Source organism: Euwallacea fornicatus, chromosome 17 (assembly GCF_040115645.1).
Source record: "Euwallacea fornicatus isolate EFF26 chromosome 17, ASM4011564v1, whole genome shotgun sequence".
In the NCBI taxonomy this organism is placed as follows: domain Eukaryota; kingdom Metazoa; phylum Arthropoda; class Insecta; order Coleoptera; family Curculionidae; genus Euwallacea; species Euwallacea fornicatus.
In genome coordinates, this window is record NC_089557.1 from 1,756,182 (window position 1) to 1,771,822 (window position 15,641).

The window sequence follows — 15,641 nt, forward strand, 5'->3', positions numbered from 1 at the left end:
TTTGCTGGGGTTGGGAACGTTTGCTTGGTTGTCGGAATATTACGACCTTTTTTTGAATGAAAAACCTACAACTTTCGCGTTTTATGACTGAAAATGGTGGTTTTGGTGACGAAATGTCTCGTGTTGTAGTGTAGTGTAGATAAACTTTTCTGTTCCTCTCTAAAATTTCGGTTTTTAAGCGATAACATGTGCCTATCCAATAGAGGTTGTTTTTTGACATTATTTATTTTTTATGGTAAGTAAATGTAATATATATTTTCGATGCTATAAAAGCCAGTTTACTGTCAGATTATAAAGGATTATTGTTACCATTTAAACAGCCGATTATTCCAAGATTACTTAATTTAACCATACTTTAATAAACAGTAGTATTACAACGTATTAAGTCAGGAAGAAGCCGGTTTCTAAACGGCGGTTTTAGCTAATGAAGTAGTTATACCCAGCTACTTATGTGACCTTTTCACACCAAGTAAGTAGGTGTGAGAATAGCACTGAATATGCGCTTAATAACAATAATTATTTCTGCAATTCCGAGATTTTCAATCCTAATTCAAATCGCGAGTCAATAAATTGCAATGACCCATGAACAAGAGAAAGATCAACAATCAACGTAGGCCGTGCCTGCAGAGCAAAACCGGCCGACTCGTTTCCTTTCTTGCATTGGCGATTGGCGGCTGCATTCATTTGTTTGTCTGGCACTTGAAAATCATGGCACATGTGATGCAAAAACGTTAAACAAATGAACCGCCTTTCCTGTACCGTTTTTTTTTTATTTTCCCAATTTTTTCTCTCCTTGATTTACCCATTCAGGATTCAGGGTGACTTACAATCTCTATTATACATACATGCGCCATCACTCGAGTCCTCGAAAGACGTATTCTTTCCGCCGATATTGTACCGCTCAAGCGATGAAAATTTGTTCTCTTTTCATCGAACGATGGATCCACCGATGCAATATGAACCTATTTTGGAGGCCTAAGCACACGTCCTTATTGGCATTGCTCAGGCGAGGTTTTTCCGCGCGATTTCGCTCGAAAAATGTTCAAGCAGCAGATAGGTTTTTCATTGAACTTTGCTTGAATTTTTTTTCACCGATGCCCTGTGAAATATGACTTTTTCCCAGCGGTATCGCGCGGTAAACCACCGCTTGAACGGTGTCGATATACATATGTGAGAACTGGAGAGTGGGTATTGCGAGGTGAATAATAATAATTATACTTGGAATTGTGATAAGTCAAGTTATGTGCGTTCCTACTGAGGTTTCTGCCGTTATCCTGCTCAGTATCTCGATCGAATATTATACAGGGTGGCCGTGATCTGTCTTGTTGCATGGGGGCATGTGCGAGAGATAGGGGGCCTTTTGAATATTTCTGGTGAACGATACTACGAATTAAAATGAGATTTTCTCGTAAAATTTCGAAACGAAGAGTAATTTGACATTGTCCTTTGAGGTGTATTAAACGTCCCTCAAAATGGCAAGCTTTTTCCCGTATAAACAAGTTTTTAACTCACGGTTTCGGAGATAACTCGTGGAGATTTCACTTAAGTAAAACGTCTATTCACGTTCCGTACATAAATTTTTTATTACAGTGCCCAATTAATAATATCAACATCAAATCGGACATAAAACTACTCTTTTATCGGCTCATGTATTTATAGACTAGCTCAGCTAGAAATTGAGTTGTCTCGTAAAACCCTGCTTTACGTACGTATTACATATTTAAATAATATATAGGGTATTCCGATGTTTAAGGAGGTGGTTCTTTGGCTTGTTCAAATACGAAAACGTTATATAAACATGGAAGAAAATGAGTCTTTTGCGAGATACAGGGTGTTAAATAAAACAAATTTAAAATCGTGGAATACGATTAAATGCAACATGAATTTGTGTTGTATTGGCAACTTCGTCTCTTACAAATTTTCTATTATTTTCAGTATAAATTCTCAACTGGCTTATATTATTTTTTTCTCAAAAACGACTTATCGTATCAAAAAATATAAGCGACATTCGTGGTGCATTTTGAATCGGTTATTTAAAAAACAGTATCTAATGTGGTAAATACCACTGGCGTACGCTCTATTTCCCTATAAGAATTAACATGGTAACCCCTACACACATCTACGGTCACAGTATTTTCCTTTAAATAGAAGGGGATTGTACTGTTTGGATTACTGTGTAGGTATACCGAGTTACAGCAAAATATCCTGGACAATTTTTGAAATATGAAGAAAAATGTCCTATTTTTCTTAATATTTAACACTCTGTATCTTGTAAACGACTCATTTTACATACGTTTATATAATAGTTTCGTCTTAAAACAATTTAAAAAATCAGCATCTTAAATATCGCAACACCTTTAGAACCACCCTGGGATATACGTAGCTCACATATGTATGTTACGATTTCGGTTGTGTATTACGTATAGAGCTGCCTACTCGTATTATGTATAAAGTAACCACAATTTGGGTTTCAGTCTTCGTTCAGTTTAGTTCATATATTTTTTTAAACCCGGGTTTTACTCATATATGTATTTCACCAACGTGAATTTTTGGCAATTTTGCCAGTTCTCATGCTCGCTTTAAACAAGACCGAGCTCAAAATAAAGCTTCTCAATGACCGCCAAAAGTAATCGCAAAATATTCACTTCAATCACTCAGCTTCAAGTGAGTGCAGCAATATGGCGCCCCTTTTTTGATTTTGTTTATTTTGTTAAAGTGTCAGTCAGCATTCAGCGGTTATTTTGCCGCACTCGTTTTTGAGCTAGAGCGACCTCCGAAGTGATTTCTCGAAGTGGGCTTCACACTGCCTGTTATTTTAAAAACTTTAAATTAAAATTTTAGGGCTGGACTTGATCGGCTGCAAAACAAACGAACTATATTTCTCTCGATCACCAAAGGATGTTTCGGTCACTGTGGGCTCCTCAGTGACCCTTCCCTGTGAAGTCGAACCTGCCGACGGTATTACCTACTACTGGGAATTAAATGGTGAGTTTTATTCATGTTCTACCTATGGCTTCAGAGCTTTTTTTACCTGATTATTGAAATACGTTGCGTCCATATTCATACACCGGAGAAGGTTAATCAAACCATTATCCTCTTGGTGCCACCCTTAATATTGACTTGGTCCTTTTTTAAGCGGGGTTAATTACAGGATAGGATGCCATTAATCTTGTGGTAATTAAAACTTGAAATGGGCGCCCGCGGCTGATTTATTGCCGAAAATTAAATAATTGCAGGTCCGTCCGCGACGTGGAGCCAACTTTAATGATTATTTATGTTCGTTAAAAATTTAAAAATAAAAGCAATCGAGGACAATATTCTGAAGAATGTCCTCTAAAATATATTAAGATGTAACCGCTATATAACCACGATATTATTCACGCAAAACCGCAGCCAAAACGTTTTTTCACCACTTTATAGCAGAGTTTGTATGGGATGTCCCATGCTCGTCGTCTTTGCCGGGTGTTTCGCTTATTAACGATGATAGGAATGCGGTTTTCGCATACTTTTTTTCCGCATTCTTCACTATATATACAGGGCGATTTTTGAAAATTGATTTCAGGTCAGAGTAGAAAATTCGGCACTTGTTCAATAAAGTTCGTTTTTTAAATACGGTTTGCATGAGCATTTTTTCGGTTGGGAAAAGTCATAAAAATTTCTCATTTGTCCTAATAGGTTCCAAGGTAGTGAACACCACCCGTCGGTTCATGCAGGGCGGCGATCTGCACATTACCAGGATCGACCGAGAAAGGGATGCTGGCGAATTCACGTGCATTGCTGAAGACGTAACGCGCAAAAATGCTCCGATCACCAGTTCACCTGCTTCTTTGCTCATTGAATGTAAGTACGATAATATAGCCCCAGTTCATTCGTCCTCTTAAAGAAATGAAACGAAGTCATTGCTTTAAAATAGAGGTTCAATTACAAATCTGCTTAAAATCCGTTGCCTACCGACGCGATGGTCATTAAGGGGCTGGGGGGGTCTAAAGGAGAATCTAAATGTTCAACGCAGTTTTTAAAGAATTCGAAGATTTCTCGTTGACGCAAGAGCTGAAGTAAGTTGATGATTCAAAGCACAACGTAATACCAACTGAGAAATAACCATGGTTCCTATGGAAATCTAAGACGGAAACCGAAGCAAGAAATAGCTTACTTTCCCTTGCGTTGATGTGTTTGTGCACTAGCCAAAGTTCGTTTTCCTCTTCTTTCATCACTGATCACCAATGAATATTACGACTTTTGAAATCCGCATCAACATTCAGCACATGTCAAGTGCTGAGGTACAGTCGAAACAAAAAATTGGCTCGTTCATTAATGGCTCGAAGCACGTGCTCCAAAAGGGCCATAAGGGGGCTTTCCCCCCGACTGTACTGCGGACCAGTAAATTCGACTTGGAGGAAAATGTCAGAGCGGCACCTAAAAAGTTTAAGAAAATGTTGTCATTGTTTATATGCAGCCTTTTAGTAAGTACCTTAAATGGGGAACAGTGCGAGTCACATGACGATGGTCAACGCTTATTTATTTAGGAATTTTCCCAGGTATTTTTGTAGTTCAAAATAAGTAAAGGGGAATTAACGCGAGCCCTTTGCGCGTTGTCCGTGGCAACGGGTCGATGCGGTGCTCGTAAAGTTTTACGGTCTCTGGAGTGGCGCGACGCCGGTCGTCGGGCCGCCCAGATTGGACGCCGCCACGTCTGCCTCGCCAACGGTCGTAAAAATCAGCAGCGGCGAGGGAAAACCTGGAGCCCATATCTCTAGCTTCCCAGAAGAGAATCCTAATTTCCCTGTAACTCCCCCTTTCAAATGCTATCATCATATACCCGTATTTTCCTAATGAACACTGAATCGCTAGAGCGGGGCGTATCTTAGAACTGAAGGATTTTTAACACTGCACTGGTTGGAAAACGACAAAGCTAGGTCGTGAAACTCAGCGGCGGAACAGCAGCCGAGATAAGTCGGTAGTTTATGACTCGAGCGGCCGTTTTTGGGGGGTTAGTGGCCGCCAACCCCCTTCCACTTGGGGAGGTTTTATACGGATTTGTGGCCCGATAAACGCGAAATGTTTATTTGCGCCCTCTATTCTGTTATCGGCATCTTCTCACCGCCATGAGAATCTATCCAGTAGAGATATTAAGCATCATCAGTATATTTTCTATACCGCAAAACTAATAAACTGTTTCATCGTCTCCATAAAAATATAACGAAAACCCCGGGAGGGACCACCGGGTCTTAATTGCTCTCGCTTCCTCTCTTTCTGGTTCGCATCTCTACCATTCGATAATAAAGTCCCGTGGATATCGTAAAATAGCTTTTATGTACCGACATGGACTAAAGGTCGTAAAAGCTCTAGAAAGTAAATTATTATTTTATTAAAAAAAAGATCGTATAAAGGCTCTTGTCGAGCTTTGCTTCCGTGTTTGTTCTTGAGATGCAGGCACAGCTATAGTGCCTACTTTGTGCACGAACTCTTTGGTTCTGAAAGCGGATACGAATTGATTTATCAAATAATCGATCAAGTGAAGTTTGTTCGAAGAGTTTTTATTTTCCAGACCTCAGTTTTCCTGAAAATTTCCAAATGGTATCAACTTTTTGTCAGTTTTTCGCGCCGATCCGAGCGAGAACCCGTGGAGCGATTGCTTTGAACAATAGCTCAACTCAATGAGCTCTACGAACATGCATCAAGGGGGTTGCAAAACTTGTTTTGGTTTCTGAGAAATTTCATATTAATCTCCGCCGAAAATCGTAACTTTCCGTCCATCTAACCGACTGTCGGTCTCTTGCGGTTCCTGCGATCCCCACGTTGGAGGTTAAGTTTAAGACAGCTCGAAAAGCATGATTTCACCAACGTTTGTGTTAGTCCAGATTAACAATTATAATCCCGAGTACCTTGCTTTTTCCAGGCTCTATTCTTCTGGAATAGCAGCTGCACTCCAACCTGAAAATTGACGAAATGAGACACATAAATCTTGCACATCGATAAAGAGCTGAAACGTGTCTCCGTCTCCTTTTTACCTCCACAAACTCCACTTACATTGAGTCATTTGCCAAATGGAATTCAGTCCAGATAAAATCAGTCTGCTTTATATAAAAGCCCATTATTTCCACTTCGTTCTTCTGCACCGTTTCACTCTGTTTTGGTTTAACGTGCCTTCGCCGGGTGCTTTTGCTTGCCTAAAAGTACTCACAGCATCGTTTTAATTAGAATTACAAAGGCTGCATCGAAAAGGTAACCGGACCTTAATTCGTCGATCCGAAAGGTCGGCGCTGAAATTTAATATGGTCATAAAACGGTGGTGGGCCCTCGAACGAAGAAACCATTTTTGCGAGATGATCGCACGCGAATCGAATTTTAACAAGCACTTTTTCCTAGCCTTAAGGGCCTTTCGATGGCCCACATTCGGCATTCATATTAAATTGGTAAATGGAGGTTGGTTCTCGTACTTTAGCACCCCGGCGGGTGTTTGTGAGTTGTAAACAAACATGTCGAAAGTCGTTTTTCCGTCTTCTCTGACGAGGCGATGAGAGATCCCCCGTTTATGGCACCTCACATAGAGTCAGTGTAAATATTATTCTTGTTTCAACGTCGCGAGTTGTTTTTAGGTGCGTGGAGAAGGGGTGGGATAGAGGTCATGTCCTCGATTCTCACACAAACCCCTATAAAGCTATTGACGTTCCCAAGGAAAGCTTAGAACCTCAACACCGGCATCTCTCAAATTTCACGAAATATTTGGTATCAACTGGGCAACAAAAAGATCCCACAGTGCAGTTTTCGTTGTGTAACCGCAAAGGCGGTTGCAAGCAAGTGGTTGCACCACTGCCTTGTTCAACATTATTCGCGTGTTTAAAACCGAGACAAACCCTCTGGATGGAGCCCGAAACTGACAGCAATACAACTTAAGATAACACACATCCTACAGCTTTTAAAGTTGTTTTTGCGAACTACCGATCACCATAAACTTCCTCCAAGTTTCTTCACAAGTTTCCTCGAAAACGTACACTTTGTCGTTCGAGGGCCCTTTGAGGGCGCAAAGTCGCTTGAAAGTTTACACATATTTTTGAAGGCACGTTAGATTGCTTTGTTGCGGCGTGGAATAAAACAAACTTGAGCTAAAAGGGTACTTCAGATGTTGTATAGGTGTAGACATAGATTTTTCCTTTTTTTTACCTTCGCGTACCTAAAAAGTCTGGTTTGAGGTCGGCCAAACTCACCTTTTTGCTGCTGCACATTTGGTCGAACTGCACTCAGGTATTCCCCGGGGTGTTTCCAAGACTCTGCAGAATTCCACAGACTTCTATTAAATACCAAATAAGTGTACACTAAAATGCCGCACCGGTCCCAGTATACCATGCCTTCCCCCGTTTAAAAGTTTTATAAATTTTTTAAGTGACCCGAATGCGGGGCATTTATTGGCCCTGGATACTTCGCGTGAGGACCCAAAATCCTGGAAATTCCATCCAGGAAACTTCCATTTCGTGATGTGATAAGTAACCTTATGTAATTCATCTTTCAAGCGTCCAAAAGCCATAGCATCATGCGAGCTCTTCGAATCAGAAAAACGGAGCAATTAGCGAAGGCTCGGTTTGTCAGCAAAAAAAAAGCAGAAAAAATAGGAAAAGCAAGCGTGCTGGCACGAGGGAGCGAAAAAGCCCTGTATAAGGGCACATCTGTTAAATAGGACGTATGGCATTCATAATAACATCCCTCTCTCCGTTGAAAGGTGGCTCATATTCGAGGTAGAAAGGGTGGCATGATGAGGGCAATTGATGTCTGCTTAGGTGGATGCGAGGACTTCGTTGAAGCAAGCATAGAATTTTCCTTATTTCTCATCAGTGGCTAGAGGCCTGTGCGAGGTTTGAAAAGAAAAAAATTAAGGTATTATAAGGAAGACAAACACTTCACTACAGACAGCCATCCAGTTGATCTTAGCTTTACATCGCTGCATGAAAATAAGCGACCTAGCCGAGACTAAGGGGGACGCCTGCCTTCCTTCGTCTATGCATAGGCCCTTACGGGTATTACGAGAGAGGTATTGTGTATTTCCAGCCACTTGTAAAGAGTTCTCCAAAGCGACAGATCAAGAATTCCTTAAATGATTTTCGTCGGGTAATTGATACGTCGGTACCTAGCGCCATTTGCTCCTTCAAAAGCAATATTTTCCGTAAACCGTTCGAGAACAATGGTCTTGCTTGCGAGCCTGTAGGGCAAACAAACAATAAGCTAAAAGCTCGTTGTTATACCTCTTTCATGGCGGGCCTGAAAGGCCTTCATTCCTGTCGTGAGCCAACCGTGAAATTATTCTAGACGAAACGGATGCACAGGAAATTACCACGAAACGAATTTGGTGTATTATTACCAACCATTACTTTGTTAGGGTTACTTCGTTTGTTCTCTATATATCTTCACGAATATTTCGATATAAACTCGACTCTGATAACTTCCATGGCGGTAGGCAATTAAGTCCGACAGTGCTAAATTTCAATTTGTGTGTCTGCACAATGTTTACGATTCCATAAATTTCCAGATTATCCAGCCGGGTGCATTGTGCAGACCGTCTGGCGCCCACTCACTGGAATGTTTGCTATTACATTTCATGCGGCAATGCAAATCTAGATCACAACTACAACATTTTTCAGTGCGAGCTATGTAGTTTCCATTATTAGAACGAATGGAAAATATAAGGAGAATTCTAGATCCACGTCCATGCGGAATAACAAAAGATGTCCTGGCTCGATGTTCGTAAAATCAAAACTACTCTGGGAACTGTCTGGATAAGCTCGGAAACTGGAAAATGTTGCGACGTGCCCGTCGGAAGCAATCTCACTGTGAGCAACGACGTTTGAGGGGTCTGAATTATTCAAGTCTAATGTATAGAGGAAAGTGATTTTGCATGAGGGGTTAGAGAGGGGTTCCATTGCGGATTTCCAGCTATTATTGGATGTTTAATGCGGTTTAATTCGGATGATTACTCATAGGGTTAAGGCCACCCGCGAGATGAGCATGCCATCGCGGGTGAATCCTAAAGACGGGACCCCAGAACAATTTCTTCCGTTAGGGGGGAAATGCCAATTGTTCTGTTTTCCCTCGCGTAGAAGACAAGAGGGTTTGGTTTATCCCTCGGGTCACCCCATCAGTCCTCCAACGTGGCCATATTTAAAAATTTGGAATTCAAACAATTTTTTGAACCACCTTTAAGGCTACTTTGCATGTTATTTTTCCAATTCATTAACAACACACATGTTTGAGTAGCGTTTACCGGAAAGATGGGTCGCTTCTCCAGCTTTATCTAACGTGTCCTCTATTATCGGCCCGCGTTTAGTCAATATTGAGTTTTCTTGCCTTTATCGCTCTTGTTGTCAAAAGGTGTCCATTATATGTTCCATACAATATCGTTAAACTATTTTTATATGACGCTGTAAAGATATCACGCCTGCTGTTTATGGCCCTTCTTCGATATTTCCAATTTTGCCCTGTCTGACGACCGGATTTAATTCCGCTTGCCCGGTGATGGGCAAGAAAACCAAACAAAAACTCGACTAGACATTTGAACATCGGATGATGCGAAAGTTTCAAAATCAAAATCGCTGCGTCTGCTTTTTTCGGGGCTAAAGACAATCGACCATCAGCCGGCTGTCGAATAAATTTTGGAACAAAAGTGGTCGTCAGATGTTTTTTTTTGCGGAGGGCAGGCCCGGACTCGATTTGGAAATTGAACAAAAACGAATTGGAACGACGTTCCTTTTTTGTGACAGGCATGTAATTGACTTTTCGCCACTCGGGACTGGAAAGTAGGCCGGAGAAAATTGGGAAAATCGTGCTCGGTGTCTGACAAACAATTTACGAAGAAGCCAACAGAGGTAATGGAAAATAATAAATAAATGGCACGCACTCTGCGTACAGATGTTACTCGTGGAAAATCAAGATGTCACGTTTTTCTTTGCTGGTCGATGAGGCCTACGACGATTACAACCGGCCGCAAAGATGTGGAAACACGAATAAATTTGCAAAAGATTCAGTTATTTGCCACCGTTCCAATGTCACCTGAGCCCAGTCACTCATCGAAGAACACGTTTATGGCAAACAAACTGATTTTGGTGCATATGTAACTTACCCGTGATATCCATCACAAACAATCTTCTTAAGACCCTCAAGACCCGGGACAAAATCCACACTACTTGCTCCCTGGAAAATGGAAAATTAGTTAGAATTTGGAATACAGGGGCTTCAAAGTTTCCTGCAATTCTGAGAACAAATAATAAAAAAAGCGCCTCCGCGTGACAGTGTTGAAACACTGCCGTGACCAGGATTCGAACCTGGGTTACTACGGCCACAACGTAGGGTCCTAACCACTAGACGATCACGGCTACTGGAGACTTGAAAGTATGATTGATTGAATTAAATCAGTGCATTCTTTCACCTAGTTTTGTAGACCATCAGCCATGGGTCTGGTCGGCTAATCAACCATGATCCCCGCTGATGAAATGTGAGATTAGATATGCTTATACGAGCTAATGAATGAAAAATAACTCTGTTGGGAGCTGGGTTGGATACCACACAGGGCTGGCATTTAGACAGATCATTGCATCTGAGTGTTGAATTTCATCACAACATTGTGAGAGGAGTTGAGATGAAGAGGTGCAGCTGCAAAAATTTTTTTGTCCTCACCGATTCGACTAATCCGAACCACCCCGAACCATTTCGTTTTGGTTTTCTGGATATAGGGACAAGTTAGTTAAAGATGAGTAGAGTTACTTAAAATTTCGAATGTACTGCTAATGTCAATTTAAATTTTTAAAAATCTTGATTTTTTAAGCTGAAAGTAAAGAAAATGAATAAATTTGGCAAAAAAAACAAAATAAAAAACATTTCTGTTTCCGCCCGGGATCGAACCGGGGACCTTCCGCGTGTTAGGCGGATGTGATAACCACTACACCACGGAAACAATTATGAAGTTTAAGCTGAAATGGGATTACTTTTTTCACAAAGTTTTACAGTTATTACTTTTATTATTCTTACTTTATTAATAAAGTTACTCTACCGCATTCATTTCAGTGTTGGACGAAAAACTTTTCCGCACCGAATGGGGCAACCATCAATTGAATCAAATTGAACTTTCAAAACAAATCAATTTATTTTCCTTCGAGTTTGTAGCTTTCTACACCCCCGCATCAGGAAATACCTGTTACATAATTTTAGAGATAGATGGAATACTTGACTTTATCTGACTTTCACTCTCACCACAGAATTAAATTTATTTATAGAAAACAACATCTGGAGTTTTCCCGAAGGAAAAATCTTAGAAAGAGACACCATGAAATGCAATAATCTCTCTTAGAGTATGGCTCCTAAGAGGGAATTTTATATATATTATATTGTCTGAAAGTTACGATTAAAGGAAGCTATTGGCTCTTCTGTTGTTTTTTAATGAGCAGCGTCTCGTTTAATTACCATTCCTAGACTGAAAGCGTTATAAACCGAAGACAGTAGCATGGCTATACATGTTACACGTGTGTCGGTTTCGGTGATAAATCTAAACAGACCCTGAACGCCTATTCCGTTTCAAAGGCCCGCATAGGTTAAAAATACGACAAAATCCTAATAAAATTAGGCCTTTGTTTGGATCTTAACGAAGTTTTATATGCCAAAAGCGAAAGAAAGCATTTACATAGTCTCCTTTTCTTTATATAGCATCAAACTTCCACACCAAACGCAACGTTTCCCCACTCGATTCGGACTCCAACAATGGAAGAAAACCATTTAAAAACGAACCAAATAGGGCCTCTATTATGTACATAGGTTGATGACGTAATGCAACCAAGCTGCACTAGGTCATAAATGTCAGCAATCGGAAGTTACGACTAAAGGGTGTCGGGGGTGCAACCCGCGGGGTGGATTTCCGACCGCGTATGTCCGTTCTCCGTATTGAACCCCCTGCAGTTTCCTTTGATCACATTATTTATATGCTGCAAGGGTTGATCCCTCAATTTAACGTTTTAAACGATGCATGATTGCCTATATATATATACCGATGTCATGTGCCTGAGCGTGATACATACAGGGTGAACGTCACTGGAGTGCAGCGATAAGGGTCTCGGCAACTGTAAGAGAAACGAGGATAGAGGATAATCTGCTCCGAAGTTTCCCTGCACTTTTGAGGAAAAATAACTAAAAAAGTGTGTTTTCCGGTGACGGCGTGCAAACACTGCGACGACCAGGATTGGAAGGTGGGTTACTATGGCCACAACGTGGGGTTCTGACCATTAGACGGTTACGGCTACTGGAGACTTGAAAATTGACCGTTATTTATCGATAATCTACGTTACCTCCGCCTATTTTTCTGTTGCTATAGAACCTTTTTATAAAAAGTTAATTCATAACAAATTGACTTCGGGCTCGGGCGTAGCATGGTTTTTTAGTTGGGATCGCCGAGGTCTGACTTGAAGAGTCATTCTGTCGAAGCGGTACCCAATAAATTTTGTAACGTGAGGACCGCTGCTCCAACGTGCTTCAAAAGAATCTGAAAGGGATTCCCAAGGATCGCGACTTTCCCTCAGTTTTTAAACCGATTTTTCATCTTCAATTTCTCTTATTAAATATCAAAAATCACGTTATTTTTAGGAATTTCTTTTGCGCCTAACCCAACTGCGAGGAGCGTAGAGGGCTCAAATCCGGGCTGCGTGCAGGCCGACAAACTATCGCCCCATTACTATTTATTGGTCGGGAAACGTTCGATTGATTATATATACAAACATCCAACTTGTTCCCATTTAAACCGAATCGCTCACGGTTTCCGAGATCCCCGAGAATTGGGACACCTCGCGCGCCCGAACTTCCATCTTTTTTGGCTAGACTGATTTGGTTACGGTTTGAGTTTAATTACTATGTTCCCACTGAGCCAACCAAATATCTTCGAAGGGGATCTTTTGATGAGAACACAAAGCTGCAGTGCCCGTCATATTTACCATAATTATGCATAAACGAAGCAAAGACAAGAGTCGATGTCGGTGTACCTTCAAAAGCTTCCTGTGCAAACACTTGCTCGTTATTTTCGAGATATCGACGACATCAAAGTCAGCACGGAAGCTCGGCTATTAACGTTTTGTTGTCCCAAGTGCAGAAAAAACAATGGGTTCTTGGATGATTGATCTCCAGAGCGAGATGGAGATGTTTTCCTTCGTAAATATCAGACATCAAAAGGTGTTATGGCACGGTGTGAAACGTCGCGATTTTCCTTTGGCTGTAATTATTCTTCCGGAAGAGTTTTAAATCAATTACAACGGCGATTCTTCAAAGAGTCTTTGTTTGTGATTGTTGGCTATTTTTAGGCCTCGTTTACACGGAATACGATAAACTGGAGACCTCGGGGGACCGAATCCTGTTTGCTTAGACAAGAGGTTGCGTCTCATTGTGGATACGTGATCGATTCATTACAGTGAATTAAAATGCCCCCAAACTAAAATCCGATGCATAACGCAACTAATGGTGTCTGCGCTTTAATGACCAAAAAAGGAATTAAATTTAACGATTTAATGCCTGACAAATTTATTGATATTACATGCCATCCTCTCGGATAATTCAACCGCTTTTTGCTTGGATTTAAAATTAGGATTCCAGGAAATTTAAATTATATCCATTACATGAATGTGGATAAGCAATTCGGTCCTTAACGCTACAAATATAAGATACGGGCAATTATCGCCTTCTGAAGAAGTGCGTGATTTATTAAATGCTTTAGCGGAGTTCCATATAAGCCACATGCGACGGAATTATAATGGAGAATTGATAGCCCCCCAAGAGGATCAAGTCTGAGGGTCAATGTCAAATTGCAAAGGCACACAATCGGTCAGCGGTCCGGTGGTATTGTCGATTCGTTCATCGGTTCATCAACGAAGAATTAAACCTCGAGGCCGTTTATCTCGTACTCGAACCCGATCCTCGGGTACTTGGTGCATTCATTATGCGATTCCACCTCGGGAATTCGCATCAAAGCCGCGAAATCGAGTAAAGGCACGGATGCCGTCCATAAATAAGAGAGCGAGGATAATGGCGGCCCAAGACAGTTCAAAAAACTCATTAAAACCGGGATCAGCTCCTCGGTCGCTCTACCATGGATAATAAATAATACTGGAAATGTTTTTTTATTTATTTATTTCGCCGAAAATTATTTTTTAACCTGCGCCACATAAAGAGCAGGTGTCGCTTCATATCTTAAACCATTAGAATGGTGGAAATTGCGGTGTAGAGTCGGCCGAACCCGAGTCGAAGTAATGTTGCGCAAATTGCTACTGTGCGAGGTGCGAAAAGACCCGGATGGTTCCAGTTCGAGTTGCACTGGGTATCTGTTTTCATAAAATAATTCGCTTGTCGTGCGACATCGACATTTCCTCCCACTGTGCCTCCCTCCCGGCGAGTGGTGCTACCTCAATTTATCCGGGAATTTTGATGATAATTTTTTGAGTACATCCAGAATATGGAAGTGTACGTAATGTGTGTGTGTAATGTCAATATTAGATGAAACCAGGAAGCTGTTGACAATGCTCGTTTTTAGAACGGGGAATTTTTGATGGCAAAGCACGAAAAATTCTGAAATTTTGGCCAAAACCGCAGCAAAAGACACTTTTTAGAGTTTCAATTGGATTGGAAGAAGCTCAAAATTTAGTGAAAAATTATTACCCACGTCATGCTACACGGAGTGTTGCGGCTAAAGTATTTAATATTTAGATTTTCTGCATTGTATGAAACTCAAATAAGGGCACATTTTAAGGTTATTTTCTTTTTATACGGGAAGTTGCAAGTGAGCGAAAAATATCAAAGTTGTGTTTTTTTCTATTTATTTATTTATTTTTTTAATTTTAAATTTTTTTTTTATTTTTTTATGAAGCATCCACTACATTAGCACCGTTTTCCATTCCTTGAGAAAAGTACATGTAAGTTTGATTGCTGTTCACCTATAATCTTAAGGAATTTCAAATAATTGAGATTTCTTAAAAATGTAGTGTAAATTCAAAAACTCTGCTTCGAGGAAAGTTTAAATTGGATCAAGCCAAAAATCACAGGCATGAGGCACATCTCATGCGATTCTTGAAAATTTAGATATTTTATACAGCGTGTCCAAAAAATAACTGAGAAGTTCCTACACTTTGAGGGGTATTAATTTGTTTGTTTTAAATGGAATATTCTATATTTGATTACTCGCAGTAACAGGTAGAGATATTACCAATCGAAAACTATTATGCCTTTCTACGCCTAGAGGTGCAAGTTCTTTTCAAAAATTAAGATAAAAAAATCTTCTTAGTTTTTGTATCAGTTGCCTTGGCCACATGTAAAATGTTAATGTAAAAAGTCTCGTCTATGCGGTCTTGTTACATACGTTACAAGAAACCACAGTCCGAAGTTCTTTTCCCTGGTCGAAAAAAAAAAACAAAAAAAAAACAGTTTTTGAAATTCCCACGATGTACCCCCATTTGTTCTTTCCCGGCGTTTTCCGCTTAAACTCTAAAGAAATAAAATAATCGAGCACATTCTTCGCCTTACGGAAATTAGGAATTAAAGCCAAAAGAACCTACCGAACGGGCCTACAATGCCCTAAATCGACCCTCAATAAAAAGGGCTTCCCTTTTTTAGGTCAAATGCAAATTTTCAGC

At 40.5% G+C, this 15,641-nt stretch overlaps 1 protein-coding gene and 2 non-coding genes across 3 annotated transcripts in view; 1 reads left to right on the forward strand and 2 right to left on the reverse strand.

The window, feature by feature from the left end:
* LOC136344686 (tyrosine-protein kinase-like otk) overlaps window positions 1–15,641 on the forward strand; it is a 26,430-nt gene continuing 10,789 nt past the window's right edge. Inside the window, exons 1-3 of the mRNA XM_066292364.1 lie at window positions 1–235; window positions 2,842–2,985; window positions 3,676–3,840. Coding sequence (XP_066148461.1) covers window positions 187–235; window positions 2,842–2,985; window positions 3,676–3,840 — 358 coding nt within the window. The 5' untranslated portion in view covers window positions 1–186. The remainder of the gene's footprint in view (window positions 236–2,841; window positions 2,986–3,675; window positions 3,841–15,641) is intronic.
* TRNAH-GUG (transfer RNA histidin (anticodon GUG)) lies at window positions 10,290–10,361 on the reverse strand. Its single transcript has one exon. It is a non-coding gene; the product is annotated as a tRNA-His (tRNA).
* On the reverse strand, window positions 10,867–10,939 carry TRNAV-AAC (transfer RNA valine (anticodon AAC)). Its single transcript has one exon. It is a non-coding gene; the product is annotated as a tRNA-Val (tRNA).